General features: G+C 39.7%; 1 protein-coding gene across 1 annotated transcript in view; it reads right to left on the reverse strand.

Annotated features, from left to right (window-relative positions):
- Ccdc178 (coiled-coil domain containing 178) overlaps nt 1–17466 on the reverse strand; it is a 348053-nt gene that overhangs the window by 115842 nt on the left and 214745 nt on the right. The window contains exon 21 of the mRNA XM_042264107.2: nt 312–461. Within this exon, the coding sequence (XP_042120041.1) occupies nt 312–461 (150 nt within the window). The remainder of the gene's footprint in view (nt 1–311; nt 462–17466) is intronic.

Genomic DNA, 17466 nt, shown 5'->3' on the forward strand with positions numbered 1-17466 from the left:
TTATAATTTATGGTCATAATAACTAAATGCAAATAAATATTAGCAAAAGGATTGCAAACTAAGAATTTTTGGGTCTTAAATATCTCTCAAAATTCAATTCCTAATATTAATATTATTTAATTATGTAATTTCACATAGCTTTTTCTATATTACATAAATATTTAATAAAACTTAAGAAAAAGAAACCATACCATTTTTTTTCTTGAGGTATAATAAGTAGTTTTCTTTTTAAGACTCCACACTGACTACATTCACTCTTTGAAGGGCTCACTTAAGATATATAATTTTCTAAAAATATAAAACATCAATACCTTTTTCTTGTCACAAAGTGAAGCATTCAGTGACAGCAGCCTGTCATAGCCATTGAAGTAGGTGTCCTTCTCCTTTAAGAAAAGAGTCTGCATGGCTTGATACTCCATGGCTAAACGTAAGTTTTCTGCCAGTGAGTCTTCTTGAAGTTTCTAGAAGAAAAATGTATGAATGTGTATATTAAATTAAAATCATTCAAAATTGTTTGAACTTTTATATATTTTTTAAAATACTCAAAATATTCTAACACATAATGTAGAAAAATATAAAATAATAAAATGTGTCTTTGACACCAACATGTTCCTTGGTTATACAAATTTTTTTCTGAATGCAGATTTTTTGGGTTTCTTTCTTTATTTCTTCATTCATGAACAGTGATGCGTGATTTATCTGAGTGTGCCTGCATTTTGTCTGACATTTTTATGGACTTCCCTCTGTTAGGCCCCGTGTTCACACAGGTAGATACTTCTGCCTGTAGAGTTTGGGTGTTGACAATCTGAAAAAACATTAAAAAATGGGAAACACTGGTGATAGCCCGGTTTGTAAAGTATTTGCCAGACAAACAGGAGGACCCCTGTTCCATCCTCAGAATCCAGGTTAAAAGCCGGGCTTGGTGGTGATCAGTTACACTCCTAGGACTGAGGAGGCAGAGAGGAGGATCTTGGGGCTTGTAGCCCAGACTGACCAGCAGGAAGCTCCAGTCCTGGAGAGAGATCCTATTTCCCACAGAGACAGTTAGCTTATGGACTCTGGACCAATGGTTAGCGAGTCTGCATGGGACCAACCTAGGCCCTCTGCACGTGTGTGACAATTATGTAGCTTGATCTCTTTGTAGGGCTCCTTGCACTGAGATCAGGACCTGTCCCTGACGTTTAGCTGACTTTTTCTCATTTTTTTTTTAATTAAGAAAAATTTTCCATTCATTTTACACACCAATCAAAGATTCCCCCTCTCCCCCGCCCCAGCTTCCCCTTCCAATCCATCCTCTACTCCCTCCCACAAGAAGGCAAGGTCTCCCATGAGGAGGCACATCCAGTAGAGGCAAGTCCAAGCCCTTCCCCCTGCCTCAAGGCTCCATGAGGTGTCTCATCTTAGGTAGTGAGCTCCCAAGAGCCTGCTCATGCACCAGAGATGGATTCTGATCCTACCGCCAGGGGGCCTCCCAAGCAAATCAAGCTACACAACTGTCTCACTATGCAAAGGGCCTAGTCCAGTCCCATGTAGGCTCCACAGCCATTGATCCAACTTTCATGAATTCCCTCTAGATTGGTTTAGACAACTCTGCATGCTTCCCCATCATGATCTTGATGCACTTGCTCATAGAATCCCTCTTCTCTCTCTTTGACTGGACTCCTGGAGTTCTGTCTAGTGATTGGCTGTGGATCTCTGTATCTGTTTCCATTGTTGGGAACCTATTCCATGCGGGATTACCTCTCCCAGTCATGATGCAAGGGGAGGAGCTTGGTCCTACCTCAGCTTGACAAGCCATGCTTTGCTCAAGCCCATGGAAGGCCTGCTCTTATCTGAATGGAGACAGAGGAGGAGTGGATGGGGGTAGATGGGAAATAGGAGGAGAGGAGGGAGGGGAAACTGTAGTTGGTGTGTAAAATAAATGAAAAAAAGTTAATTAAATAAAAATTTTTAAAAAGTCTTAAGAAGCAAGGAAGGAAGGAAAAAAAGAAGGAAGGAAGGAAGAAAAGGAAGGAAGGAAGAAACTGATGGATTCAGAGAACCACACCGGTGGTTGTCTTCTGACCTCCACACATACACTATGGCATGGGCATTTGCACACACACACACACACACACACACACACACACACACACACACAGAGAGAGAGAGAGAGAGAGCAAAATGTAATAAAAACTAAAAGAAGTTTGCTTCAAAAACTATAATTTAGTAATAGACTTCAATATTTTCAAATATAATCATTCCTTTGGTGTGAATTCTTTTTGAATTAAAACACTTTAATATATAATCCACCTTGCTGATAATGTATTGAGACCCATAAAGAGATTAACTATGATGATTAAACCACTATCTATAACAATAACTAGTGTAGAGTAATTAAAGCATTCTGTTGTGAAAGGCACTCTCCCATCAAGCCCTTGATTTTGTTGTTAGAGATCATACCTGGTACAAGAATATGAACAGGAAATGTAATTCAGCAGAAAATTGCCTGTACAAATATTTCAGTATTTATACAGTAAAGATTTATTAAGGCCAGCAGACATATTTCTCATGGCGGCCTGATCTCCCTATTGATCCCGAGTGATGAACACTGTGTCATGGGTACTCTTCAGGAAGCCAAAATGATGAACTGAGATCCATCTCACATGCCCTTGTCCTAATTCTGGTGCAATTATTCAAAATATTGGGAACTTGTATCTTGTAAACCTACCTAAGTTCACATAGAATTTTATTTTCTTAGGAGGACAAATATTTTCATTTGGTCTAGTCACTTTTTAAATGATAGCTGTCACACTTTTTGCTACCTAAACATTCATTAAAATCTAACTCTCAGTTGGTTGTGTTGAAACCCTGATAAATGTCTTTCTACTGTCAAAATAAGGATCATTTTCAATTTTTTGATTGCTTATTTGTTTGTCTGAGTCATTAAACATAAAAACATTTTGAAAATTATCTTTGAAGTTATATGATTGTGTGTATGTGTGCATTCAGCAACATGCAGGCAATTGAATATTTGTTTAGGTCAGCGGACAACCTTGGTATGAAATTTCATGGGTTGAATGTTGATTTCTAATATTAAGTAACTCATTCATTCTTTCATCTATTTATTTTTTCATTCAGTTATTTACTCAGGATTTTTTTTATTTAGTTACTCAGACTTGATAGTATGCCTCAAGGATTTTGTAGTATTGTAGACTTTTTTTTATTAACAAGTTACACAAATACATAATTAGACATAGTATTCTATGTATTTTGTACTTTTTGATTTACATATATATTAAATTTATCCAAAACAATATTTTTCAATACTGTAGTTATTGTTATTTATTTGCTTCTCATTATTAAGAATGATTGAAATGATGAGCATTGGGAGTATATCTTGATAAAGAGGACACTCATGAATGCCTGCTAATAGTTTTCATAATATAATATATAAACATTTAGCATGATATAATATCTAAAATCATTTGTTACTCTTTGATGATTATAAGATATGACAGTTTTCCACAGTATTTTATTAGGAAATTAAATATATTAATACGGGGCTGAATAGTAGCTACTTTGTAAGTTTTATGAATGCTGAGACTATTAACTTGTTCAGCCCAAAGATAGGTTTCTCAGAATATCTGATGTAAATAGGTGCATGATAAATGGATAGATGGACAAATGCATGGATAGACAGGTGAAAGTGAGTAAATAGAAGGCTAAATGGATGGAAGAATGAATGGGAAAATGAATAAATGGATAGACATGAATGAATGAATGGATGAATGAATGAATGGAAGGAAGGACAAGCAAATGAATGACTGGATGGATAAATGGCTGGTAGCCAAAGATGAATTAACATAATACCATTTAGAAGTTGCATATATTTTCCATAATAGAACCATATATTTTATTTGCCAACTTCTATGTGACAACCTTTTTGATTTTAACACAAGCTATTACAATGGGAAAATTTTGTGTATAATATTTTATACCATACTATGAGCAAGCAAAACTATTCAGTACATAAGGAAAAAGCAGAAAATGATTTTACATTGAGGACTTTTCCAGGAATATGTACACTGCCTGGTTTAGCTGCTGATTTTTAGAACTTTGGGGTTTTCAAAACTGTTGAAGTTATATGTAGCTTTTGTTGGGGGACAATTACATGTTAAGCCTGTTATACTCAAAATATTTCTACAGAAAAACATTTTCCTCCTCTACCCATAAGAGTCCTGTAAAAAGAAGACAGATCAAGACTCCAAGTCATCTGAACAGTACTTGTTTCATTGTTCACTGGGTTTTCCTTACTCTTAAGACTTTGGCTTTCATATTGGAACTTATCTTAATTTTCTCACTCCTTCCTTTTTACCCATATGGTAAGTGGGTACAGGGCATTCCAGTAGAAGAATTGGGTACTTTCTGGACCAAATTATGAGGCACATTTTGTTTCTCCTTGTTATAGTTATATACAAAACTGGAAATAAGCTGAACATGAGCATTAATTCATGAATTCCACACACAATAAATAAATGTCAGCAGTGACTTTAATGAGAAAGGACACTGTGCAGCATGCTAAAACTTTACTTTCACCAGATCTATGATACAATAAGAAAATAAGAAATCCTGCTCAAGTGCAGGCCAAGCCAGCCAGAAGAATAGGAAGACAGGCTGCCTATGGAACTTCCTTCCTCCCTCAGTTCCCACAGACATAATGCTCTACAGTACCTCCTCCTCTCAGCCCCTCGTCCCATTGTCATGTCCCTGCCCTTAACTCAGGTAGAAACCTCCTGCTTAAGTGCAGGCCAGGACAAACAGAATAACAGGTAAGCCAACCCACCCTGGAACTCTCCCACTCCCTTGGTTCAGTTCCCACAGACCCAATCTGCCATCATCACTTCCCTCCCCACCCTTAAACCCCTGTTGCCATGTCCCAGCCTCCAACTCCAGCTGACATCCACTGGTCAAGTTCAGTCCACACAAGCCAGAATAGGTAGGAAAACACAGGCAAAAACACCCTGTTGGACCAGAGACAAAGCCAGCTGCCAGAAGAAGTCCAAGTAGGCCACCTGCCCACAGACTCTCTAGGTGCTCCTCCTTACCCTGTCCCAGCCCCCAACTCTGGCCAAGAACCATTACTCAACTAAAGGCCATACTAGCCACCAGAATTCCACTAAGGCTGCTCGCCTGTAGACCACCCCCACTTTCTCGGTGCTCTACCACCATATCCCCAATCCTCTACTCCTCCTCCTCATCAGAGGCCATACTGGTCCCCAGAATTCCAGTGTCCCAGCCTCCTACTTGGGTGAGCACCTCCTGCTCAACTAGAGGCTACACAGACCAGAAGACCAGAGAGGAAATAGAAACCAAGGAACAGAACACCAGTCCATAAAAGAAAAACTCAGAAATCAGCACCTAGACCAAAGCCACCCCAAACCCAGATGCTTAGACACCAGCTTAAGAATACAATCAATATCAGCCAAGGTAATATGTCTCCACTAGACCTCAGCTATCCTGTTACAGTAAGTCCTGAATATTCCAACACAGCTGAAGCTCAAGAAAAAAACCTTAAAACCAACTTTATGAAGATAATAGAGGTACTTAAAGACTAAGCAAATAAAAACCTAAAAGAAAGCCAAGAGACTAACAAAAAAGTTTGAGGAAATGAATAAAACCACTCAGGACTTGAAAATGGAAACAGAAGCAATAAAGAAAGCACAAATTGAGGGAATTTTGGAGATTAAAAATGTAGGTAAGTGAACAGGAACTACAGAGACGGGCTTCACCAACAGAATATAGGAGACGGAAGAGAGAACCTCAGGTACTGATGATATGATAGAAGAAATAGATACATTCGTCAAAGAAAATGCTAAATCTAAAAAATTTCTGGCACAAAAAAATCCAGAACATCTGGGACACCATGAAAAGACCAAACCTAAGAAAAACAGGAAGAGAAGAAAGGAGTCCCAGCTCAAAGGTCCAGAAAACATTTTCATCCAAGTCATAGAAGAAAGTTTTCCTAACCTAAAGAAGAAGATGCCTATAAAGGTACACGAAGCATACAGAACACCAAATAGATTGGATCAGAAAAGAAAGTTTCCTTGTTACATAACAACTGAAACACTAGACATACAGAACAAAGAAAGGATACTAAAAGCTATGGGAGAAAAAAAGCGAGTACACATGAAGACAGACCTATTAGAATTACACCTGACTTGAGACTCCAAAAGCCAGAGCAACTGATGTCCCACAGACTCTAAGAGACCAAAGATGTCATCCCAGACTACTATACCAAACAAAACTTTCATTCACCATAGATGGAGAAAACAAGATATTCTATGATAAAGTCAAATTTAAACAATAACTATCTACAAATCCAGCCCTATAAAATCCAACCCAAGGAGATTAACTACACCTATGAAAACACAGAAATAAATAATCCCACATCAGCATAACCAAAAGAAGGGAAACACACATACATGCAAACACACACACACACACACACACACACACACACACACACACACACACACACACTACAACCACCACCACCACCAAAACTATAAACTAATAATCATTGGTCTTTGATATCTCTCAATATCAGTGGAATCAACTACCCAATAAAAAGAGACAGACTAACAGAATGGATGTGAAAACAGGATCTATTCTTCTGCAAACAAGAAACACACCTAAATGTCAATGATAGACTTTATCATGGAGTAAATGGTTAAAAAGATTTACTAAGCAAATGGACCTATGCAGCAAGCTGTTGTAGCCATTCTAATATCTAACAAAATGGACTTCTAACTAAAATTAATCAAAAGATATGGAGAAGGACATTTCCTACTCATCAAAGAAAAATCCAACATGATGACTTTTCAGATCTTAACATCTATGCCCCAAATGCAAGAGGCATCCACATCCATAAAAGAAGCATTATTAAAAGTTAAAACACACATCAACCCTCAACACACTGATAATGTGAGACTTCAATATCCATCTCTCACCAATGGACAGGTCATCTAGACAAAAAGTAAACAAAGAAATACTGAAGCACAGGGCCCACAGAATCACCTAAGCAGGGCTCGGGGCCTCAAAGAGGCTGAAGCCACAAAAATGGCCTTGTATGGCTCTGTGCTGGGTCCTCTGCATGTATGTTGTGGTTGTTAGCTTGGTGTTTTTATGGGAGTTCTAACAGTGATAGGGTATCTCTGACTCTTTTGTCTACTCTTGGGACCCTTTTTCTCCTACTGGGTTGCCTTGTCCAGCCTTGATATGAGGCTTTGAGCCTAGTCTTATTGGATCTTGTTACATTGTGTTTGGTTGATACCCCTGGGAGGCCTGCTCATTTCTGAAGAAAAATGGAGGAGTGGATCTGGGAGAGAGGCCTACTGGCAGGAGTCGAGGGAAGAGAGGATGATATCAGGATGTATCGTATGAGAAGAATAAATTAAAATAGAAGAAAATAAGAAATCAGATACTAAGAATTAGAGTTAGTGCATCAGCCAAATTTCAGTAGTGACTACTATAATGATCAAGTATCCACATAAGACAGTGTTTCCTGAATTTTTCCTCTGAGTAAATGTCTGAGATGTTATTTATTCTCACTTTACAGATAAGGAAAGTCAAAGTAAAGATATATCAGATGGGGACATTTGTAGTTTAGAAAAATGGCCACAACAATATTTTCATTTTAAAAATCTTGTCATTCGCTGGTAGTGGCGCATATCTTTAATTCCAGTGCTTGGGAGGCAGAGGCAAAAGAATCTCTGTTAGTTCGAGGCCCGCCTGGTCTACAGAGCAAGTTTCAGGACAGCCAGGCCTACACAGACAAATCCTGTCTGGAAAAACCAATCCAAATGAAACCAACCAAACAACAACAACAACAACAAAACCCAAAACAACAACAACAACAAAAACAAAGCAAAAAGAAAACTCCCAGATAACAAACAAACAAACAAAAAAGAACAAAACAAAAACCTTGTCATTTCACATACAGGTGACATCTACTCATTCCTCCTATGACTTTTCAATTTGTGATTTATCCAGTTGGTTAAATACAGTAGAAATAATTTTGTGACTTTTCAGCTAGTTCACAGAAAGCATATAACTCCTTCCTGGCCTTCTCTTTCAGGACACTCAGCTGTATAATGACTACCATTTGGTAAGGGATCAACGACACAGAGGTAGACTGTATGTCAGTGGCTCAATGAAGAGGCTTGACATCAACTGTCAGTGAACAAATTATCTAGAAACAGAGATAGATCCAGATCCCAGCCTCTAGACTTTTCAGGTAATGGCCCAGAAGTGAGACACAGAGACAACTCATTCCTCTTACACCTTGTCCAAATTTGTGATGTAGAATCATGGACACCATAAATGGATGGCCACGAATTTGTGATGTAGAATCATGAACACCATAAATGGATGGCCCACATCGCACAATGAAGTTCCGAGGATTGTTATGACCATAACAACAGAAGCACCGATATCTTGTGCAAAAGCACACCCCTTGTAAGTGGCGTACCTGGGCTGTGATCCAGACAGATTGGCACCACGTCACCTATTCTTGTGTGCAATGCACCACTTTAGGAGCCAGCACTCTTACACACTTGGCTGTGTTGTCTTCACAAGACCTAATGGCATTCAACACCAAAGGCAAATCACTAAGATCCAGGTTCTCAGTTCGCATTTGCCTTGTAATCTGGCACACACACACACACACACACACACACACACACACACACGCACACGCACACGCACACGCACACACACCACACACACACCACACACACACATACACACACACCACACACACACACCACACACACACACACACACACACACACACACACACACACACACACACACACACACACAGCTTGTTGACGTGGATAAAGCAGGCTGCTGAGGGAAGAGAGAGCTTTGGCCCCTGTGAAGCAGCTCTTCACTGTAAGTCATTATGAGTTTGTTGGTTTTTCAGAATCCATCCCTTGTGATATTTTATTTTTATCATTTATAGTCCATGACTTCATTAAGAATGACATATTCACTGGCAAGACCTAGTTCATGGACTTTCCAAGCAGAAGACTCTAAATTGGAGATTATGGTTGAATGTAAGAGAGAAGTTATGCCTTTGAGGCCAATGAAAGTCCAACCAGTCACATTCACCTTGGAGAAAGCCTTGATTCACTAAAAAATATGTATTTTAAAATTTAAGATGGACAGACTTTAAGGAGATTGTAAAAGAAACACTTGATTCACACTAGAAAATGTCTATGGCTGAAACATTTGTATTGTATGTATACATGGAGAAAGTCTCCCTACTTGCCTTAAAAGATGTTATAAAATAATCATGTTGTAATGTGCCATCCATTTCCTCAGTGATGCTTATTATATGTACTTGGATCTGGCTCTCTGGGCAGAGGGGCCAGGATCTGTCAGTATGTACTCCAACAGAGTTGTCATCTCCTGACCCAGTTCTAAAACTCTCCTGTCCTGGTGTGATTATCTACTGCTGTTTCTTCTGATGTTTCCTGACGATCTGTCACTTCATTCTTGGTTGTGAAGTTTGGTGCAGGCTGCTCCTTACTTCCCTCCTGGCGCTCTGCTGGATGCAACGGTTGTGTCTCCATGCTCATATAAACTATACCCTACCAACTTTAACCCCACCCCACATCTGAAAAGAATGGACTTCTTCAGAAAATGCAAGAACACAGAAATTGTACTGCTAGTGTTTGTTGACAAATTCTACCCCAACATCCTTCCTAGCTTTTCTCTTATCTATTTGTTCATTCAGCTGCTTGTTCTACAAACCTTTACTAAGTTGATTCTATGGTCCCAGCTCTGTGGCTAATCTAGGGATTAAAAAAGATTGTGATTTGATAGCACTCAATGGGGATTCCAGGCTAGGATAAGAAGGGCAGACGTGCAAACCAGTCTAGGCGTTGTATAGTGGAACTGAGAGCAAAGGTACTCTGCCGCATGGCCTGGAAAACACTTGAGCAAGCTTGAGAATCAAGAGAAAGGTTTTCTTGGCCCCTTAGGATTATTAGGGTATTGCTATGTAACTTGTTAATTAGACTCAAATAGATCATGTTAAGCGTGCTGCAATCTTTAGGCTCTAAGGTATTGCTAATGACATGAGCAGCTCACCCCCACCCACTGAAGTATAGTGTTGTATCTCAGGTTCAGCTACGAGTGCCAGCTTTCAAGAGTTTGTGGCCCTGTATAGAAGCCAAGGCACTACAAAGTCTGTTCTATTTTTGATACTGAATATTTCCACAAACCCCTGTGTTGAAGACTTGGTTGAAGACTCCAGCTGGCTATTTTTGGAAGTGCTGGAAACTTCAGGAGTTGAGGCCTAGTTGGAGAGAGCAGGTCATAGCAACATGGGTTTCCTGGATGTATCATGTCCCAGACACCTTCATTTATTTTCTGGCTCATGGGAAGCAGTTGCCTTTCTTTCTCCATCCTTTGCCACCATGGTAGTCTGCCTCACTACAGCCCAGAAACAGCAGAAGTGGATAAACACAGATTCAAACTTCTGAACCTGAAAGCCAAAAATAGTCTTCCCTTCTTTAAACTGTTTCTCTTTAGGTGCTTGTCAGAGTGATGGAAAAGCGACTAAACGCCATCAATTATGTACCCTTAAATCTGCACCTGCATGGTCCTCCAAAACTCTTGGCACTAGACTGGTGATTTGCATACAGTAATACTTTGTGTGAACAGGGTGTTAGGGTTTGGGAGTGCATGAGTGTGCATTTGGGTGCATACGCACATGCATGTTTATGTACAAGGAGGAAGAGGCCAGAGAAAAATCCCATGTGTGTTCCCCAAGCATCAGCCACCTTCTTTGTTTCATAGTTCTCACTGGCCTGGGACTCACCAAGTAGGGTAGGCTGGCTTGCCAGCAAGTCCCAAGGGATCTGCCTGCCCCTCCTCCCCAGAGCTGGGATTATAAGAACACTTGCTTTTAATTTTTTTTTTTATATTTAAAAGATTGTATTTTAAATTATGGTATGCATGGGTTGGGAACATAAATGCAGTTCCCAATGTAGCCAGAAGAGGGCAAAAGATTCCCCTGGACCTAGAGTTAACAGGTGGTTGTGAGCTGCCCCAGGGGACTGGTACCAAACTTGTGTCCTCTGCAAGAGAAGTGCATCTTCTTCTTAACTGCTGAACCCCCTCTCCAGAACCTAGAAGTACTTTTGAATTGGTAGGAGCACTTGCTTTTAAACGTGTGGGCTCTGGGGATTGAACTCTGGTGTTTATGCTTTGTGAAGCAAGCATGTTACTGACGGAGCCATCCCCCCAGTCTTACAGGGACATCTTGATGCCATTGAAATAAGCACAAGAACTAAGACTGACTGCATAGAATGTGCAGACACAGGTTTCTGAGTAAATGAGTCTGGAGATGGGGGCGCCAGCTCCCCATGGATACTCACTTCAGTACTCCTTCTGATGAACAGGCATTAGGCTACAGCCATAGCACCCTGGGCATGCTCAGTCTCACCAATGCACATGCATCAACATAGGGAACACAAGCGCTCAATATTTATGCCAGTTCTCTACCAGTGCGACAGAGCTGGAGGAAATATAGACTCTATTAGATGTGTTACCTACTGTGTGCACAGAGGCATTATTGCAAAGTTGCTCCCTTAAAATCTATATGCCAATTACTACAGAAAGCAAGAGTTCTCCCTAGTGTTCCAGAGGAGCAAGCCTGTAAGAGTGATATGTGTCGATACCCTGAAGCCTCAGAGGAGCAAATAACTGTTTTAACTCTCCCAGGACCAACTTCCTATCTGTGCTGCCATGGAAACCAGTCTCTTGTCCAACTTGAGTTCTCCGATAATTAGTCTTAAAAGAACATTCTTGATTTGTAACAAGTGAACAAATCAGCCCTCTGTACCAAGGCTGTTGTATGCTTCAAAGTCTGCATGTGATAGTGTTTGACAAAGTGTTTTTATATTCACTCATTTATTAATAAAAATTACTTAGTGGGAACATGGTATATTCAGAGACTGGTAGAGACACTGTTAGAAGAAGCCTGCTCTAAGCCAGCTGGTCAGGAACACCTATCCCTGCCAGACTTCAAGGTCAGGTTTTCTGTAACCATGCTACTCCAGCACTCAAATGGAATCCTTACCTTAGCTTCCTCACTAGGCTATAGAGAGAGGATCTCCTGCTCTGGTTTCTTAAATGATGCTAATAGTCTTATCTCCTGTAAGTGATATGTGAGTTGTGTTTTGTGACTATTTTGCATTAATTATACTTACTCTTTATCATTTTTCATGTCTGTTTATTGTATGTGTTTGACCAGGGACTGTGGTACCAACTAGAACAATACACGGTTTCAGAGCAGAAGGAGCTTTCCAGTGCATGAGGAATTGGAGGCATTCACACAGATGATTTCATTACAACAGTATCTTTATGAAGGGCAGAATATACAGCCAAACAGAGGAGTTCCAGGAGAGATCAGTTCTGGGCAAAGTGATGAACAAACTTTGAGGGAAGGGTCAGCTCTTAAACTGATTTCTGAATACATTTCACATATAGGGCTCTGTACATGGTCGCAGCAGGGAACCTTGGTCTAGAAAGAGGTGTTTATTAAAAATTCAAAAGCATCCAGTTAACATGGTTGTGTGTTCAAAAGGAATGGAATGTTTCCTCTATTTGGGAGTACTTAAGAAAGGTTACACAAGTGTCTCTTGTACTGTGTGTTTGTTTTGAGACAGTCTTATGTATCCCAGGCTGGCTTGAACTCACTATGGAGTCAAGGATGAGCTCCCACTTCCCAAGCGCTGGGATTGCAGTTGTGAAACATCATGGCCAGGTTTATGTGGTTCTGTGTATTCAACTTAGGGTTTCCTGCATGCTGGGCATGAGTTCTACCAGCGGAACCACCCACCCAGCTAAAATTAGGCATTAAATTTCTACTTGATCAAATTTTCTTTTATGATAGATGTTACCATTGAGTATTTTGTGTATCTGATTACAGAAACAAAACAGGGAACAAAAACAAACAGGAACAGCAAGAGGGGAACTGGTGTTGCCTAACTGTATTCCCAATGAAATATTCTAAATTGAATCATAGGACTTAAATTATTATATAAAAAATGAGAGACATCTTGTAAACAGTTCTGAAATAGTAGCTGACCATGGTAGTATTAGTTTCCCTAAATTACTTGTTATTGCTAACTAAACTTTATATTTTAACCTGAGTATTCTTGTTTTCAAGATTCTTTTCCTATGGTATGATTTAAAATTATTAAACAGAGATCCATGCATAATATTTCTTGTAAAGCATTCACATGCATTATTTCAATTTAATTATATCCCAATTTGTTGATACATTAAAGGCATTTTTCGTGTGTGTTGCTTTTTCGTAAAAGGCCTACCAGCCATTTCCTCCTCACAAGCAACTCCTGCTCAGAAAGGTTTAAGATTTAGAAGGGTTTCCTATTTACTCACATTTTAATGATGTACATTTCTACTTCACTGGTGGCAAAGGCTGATCAGTCATGGAAAGGTCAGTTAACACTAAATAGACCCTTTCTTTATGTAATTACAAAGAATAATATCTTTGTGCTGATGGCACTGCACACTGAGTGGGTGATGCGGAGAATTAATGTGCTGCCTTGTTGGCCCATGGGATGCACATTCTGATACAATAACCACAACTTACTCTAATTACGCTGCTTTAAAAGGTCATCAGCAAAAAAGAGTTAAGGAATTATAACTAAGTCTATCATAAAGGAATCCTGCACTACATAAATGTAGAAACTGTAAGAGCAGACCGCGAACCCTCATTACTAACTACAGAGGAGTCAGTCTGAAAGGATAAGGGGAGAGACTGTGGGTTATGTGTGCAGGAATTGAGAATGCCGAAAATTTTACAGATGTGATTTTTTCTTTTTGCCAAGTGTTACTGATGAGGTTGGGTTACTTGATCTCTTGGTATATTTGGGTATATTTGTGAGCAAGGCTTAATTTTTAATTTTTTCATTGTTATATGTATGTTCATATTACACCATATTAAAAAATAAAATCACATTTTATAAAATAATAAATGCTAATTAGATGTCCTGCAGAACCACAAAGTGGTTCATGACACAACCTATTGGAGAAATTATTTTGGCCACTCCACATAGTTAAAAGGATATTTATTTAATGGCGTAACTCACAAATTAAGTAATGGGTAGGTCGCAGGGTCTGGGGAAGGTGTAACGCAGTCCAGCGGTGTTCTCTGGAGCTCTGCACAGTCCACCTTCACCGTTCAGCGTCCCGGCACTGAGCGAGCGCACAGAGAGAGCGCTGGCCCATCCAGCTCTCGGGTCCCCAGGCGCCTCCCCTCGCCCCGCCTAGTAGGCGTGACAGTTGCCAGAGTCTCAATAGGGGTTGGAACTTCCAGATCCAAGCTGGAATGGCTACCCACTACATCTAGATAGTTGTAATTTCCTCAGTTATGATAAAAGATAAGTTAGATACAAAACCTTAAACTCACAAATATAAGATAGATAGGACATCTTCTTTAATATTGTAACTGTAATTCTTGCTCGATAATTGTTTTGTTATATGTAATTTTACTATGTTAAAATTAAAACCTTCCTTTTTAAAAAAAGAAGAAAAGGGGAAGTGCTGTGGATATCACTCTATATAAATAAAACACTGATGGCCAGTGACCAGGCAGGAAGTATAGGCGGGACAAAGAGAGAGGAGAATTGGGGAAACAGGAAGAAGGAGGGGAGACACTGCAGCCACCAACAGGACAAGCAGCATGTAAAGACTCCGGTAAGCCACCAGCCACGTGGCAAGGTATAGATTTATAGAAATGGGTTAATTTAAGATAAAAGAACAGTTAGCAAGAAGCCTGCCATGGCCATACAGTTTATAAGTAATATAAGCGTCTGAGTGATTATTTTATACGTGGATTGTGGGACTGCGGGGCTTGGGGAACCTGGAGAGAAGCCCTCCAGCAACAACAACCACTGGCATTTTTACCTTCGACTTAGTTTTAACACATGGTATAATCCCTTCAGGAACTGCCAACATCAAAAAAAAAATCTTCTTACATCGATAGTGTAGAAATGGAGGACAAGAGGGTCCATTTTTGTCCTAGATCATACATGAATAGTACAGCTTCCAGAGGACTTTCCAGTCTGATTTCCAGGTCTCAGTCTGTTCCCAATCTCAGATCTGAATTACAGCCCTCCTGAGTCTAAACTGATGGTATGAATGTCCTTACTTCTGAATACCCTTGAAAACTGTATCAGTTAAAAAACACAAATAAAAACACCAGGTATTCTTACGGAAAAGGTTTTTTTAAATTTAGGCGTTTCTTCCTGTCTTTCCAGGGATCACAGAGCACAGAAGATGTGACAGTGCAGGACATTCAGGGTCTGATGAATGTCCACCATCCACGCCTCCTCTCTGTTGATACTCCTAGTTCAAGGATGCCCCTCTTTGGGAAAGAACAGCTTGCACATATCTCTATCCACTTAACATTTTTCCCTAGCACTTTGGGTCACTCTTAAAAACTTGCAATGCATCTCAAGTACAAGTAGGATCCAGAACACAAGAAGCAGCTCTTATCTTGAGATGTGTCTACTGTTCAAATGAACTTAATCCTAATGTAAAAACAAACAAACATATATGGTGGTATTTTATTTGTACTGAAATGTGATTTTCATTGTATGTTAATAAATAAAGTTGCCCGGGAGTCAGAGCTATTAGAGCCATAGCAAGAGTGTGGTGGTGGTGGTGGTGGTGGTGGTGGTGGTGGTGGTGGCAGCGGCGGCGGCTGTGGCGGTGGCGGCGGCGGCGGCGGCGGCGGCAGCTGCGCATGCCTTTAATCCCAGCACTTGGTAGAAGAGCTAGGTAGATCTCTGTGTGTTCAGGGATACAGCCAGCATTGGAGACCTGGAGGGCGGTACTTACAGGCAGTGACAAGGCAGTCATGTGTTTGGGTTTACAACCAATGAGAAGGCAGAACAGAAAGACTATTTAAAGACAGACACACAGGAAGTAGCTCTCTTTTGGGGAAGCTAGGCCCACTGCAGGAGGCAAGATTTTAGCTCTGAGCTCTGACCTCTCGGCTTTCTCTTTTACATTGGTTCTGTGTTTCGTATTTTAATAAGACGGTTGGTTACATCTACAAACATAAAAAAAAAACAAAACAAAACAGCAAAACTTGGCTCTGCAGCCAAAGCTATCCCATGCCTGCTTCTTGGGTGCACTTCACTGGCATACAATCATAACAGTTCATTTACATATATTTACATATTGCACATTGCTATTTTACCTCTACAGCTGCAACTGTAGAGATGGAATGGAATTTGAAGTCTGAAATAGGTGCTTTCTGTCCCTTTCTTGATGAAGTTGGCCATCCTCTTCTCTAGACCTTTAATTACTGTACCAGTTTGCTTCACAATGAAGGTACAACTTAGAGCTCACACTCAAGGTATATTGGAGCTGTATGGTTAGAGCTGTGTGTGAGAGATCACTACTGCAAGGCATTTTCTTATGCTTTTTTTTTTTTGTCGGTGGCAAATACTAAAAGAGACAGGGACAGTAAATCAATAATAACTTCAAAAATGCCTCTTAAATAGTGAAAGTTTTTAAATTACTTTCAAAATGGATTTAATAATTTTTCAGAGAGCTGCCAGGCATATTAAGATACCATTGACAGTGCTCAAATGTATTTCCCTTACCCATATCTTGTTTCGCTAATTGTATTTCATAGAAGGCAGGCTAGAGGTTTTTTCAGTTATTGAATCTGAAACTTCTATTATGAGAGTCCAGGATGGACTTTAGGTTGCCAAGGTATATTTTAACTTTTGCAGGTAATCGTCAGAATGGCTAAATAAAATCAGATGGTCCTACCACCTTACACTGAACAGCAGTTGGAAGAAATGGTATATATAGATACTCACATAATGCCATGTGACCTTTAAAATACACCACTAAGAAGAAAACAAGGGGAGAAAATAATATCTTGAACACAAGTCAGCACATGGGGAAGGAACAATGGATGATTCAAAGGAAACAAGAAGTAAGAATGGAAGGGGCTGAAATGAATCACGATGCAATATACAGTAATATATATATATATATATATATGTATACATATATATATATATACATATATATATATGTATGCTGATTTGATCAGTATTTGCATCCTTCTCACGTGGTTAAGTGAACAGATGGTACATTTAAATGCATATAACTTTAACACAAGGTAAACCAAATATCAAGCCACTCAGAAAATATATGTTTGCAAGGCAAGGTTTCCCAGGACCAAATGCACTGGATTTACTATACTACAGTAGCTATGCATGGACAGCAAAGGAAACCAAAGCCAATGCCATCATACTGAGTTGCCAAATTTATGGCTGTTTTTCACTGTGTCTTTTTTTTCCTCACGTTTGTGCTTGTTCAGTTTCTTACTTTATTTCCCCTTTCTATTTCTTCATT

Source organism: Peromyscus maniculatus, chromosome 19, assembly GCF_049852395.1.
Source record: "Peromyscus maniculatus bairdii isolate BWxNUB_F1_BW_parent chromosome 19, HU_Pman_BW_mat_3.1, whole genome shotgun sequence".
In the NCBI taxonomy this organism is placed as follows: domain Eukaryota; kingdom Metazoa; phylum Chordata; class Mammalia; order Rodentia; family Cricetidae; genus Peromyscus; species Peromyscus maniculatus.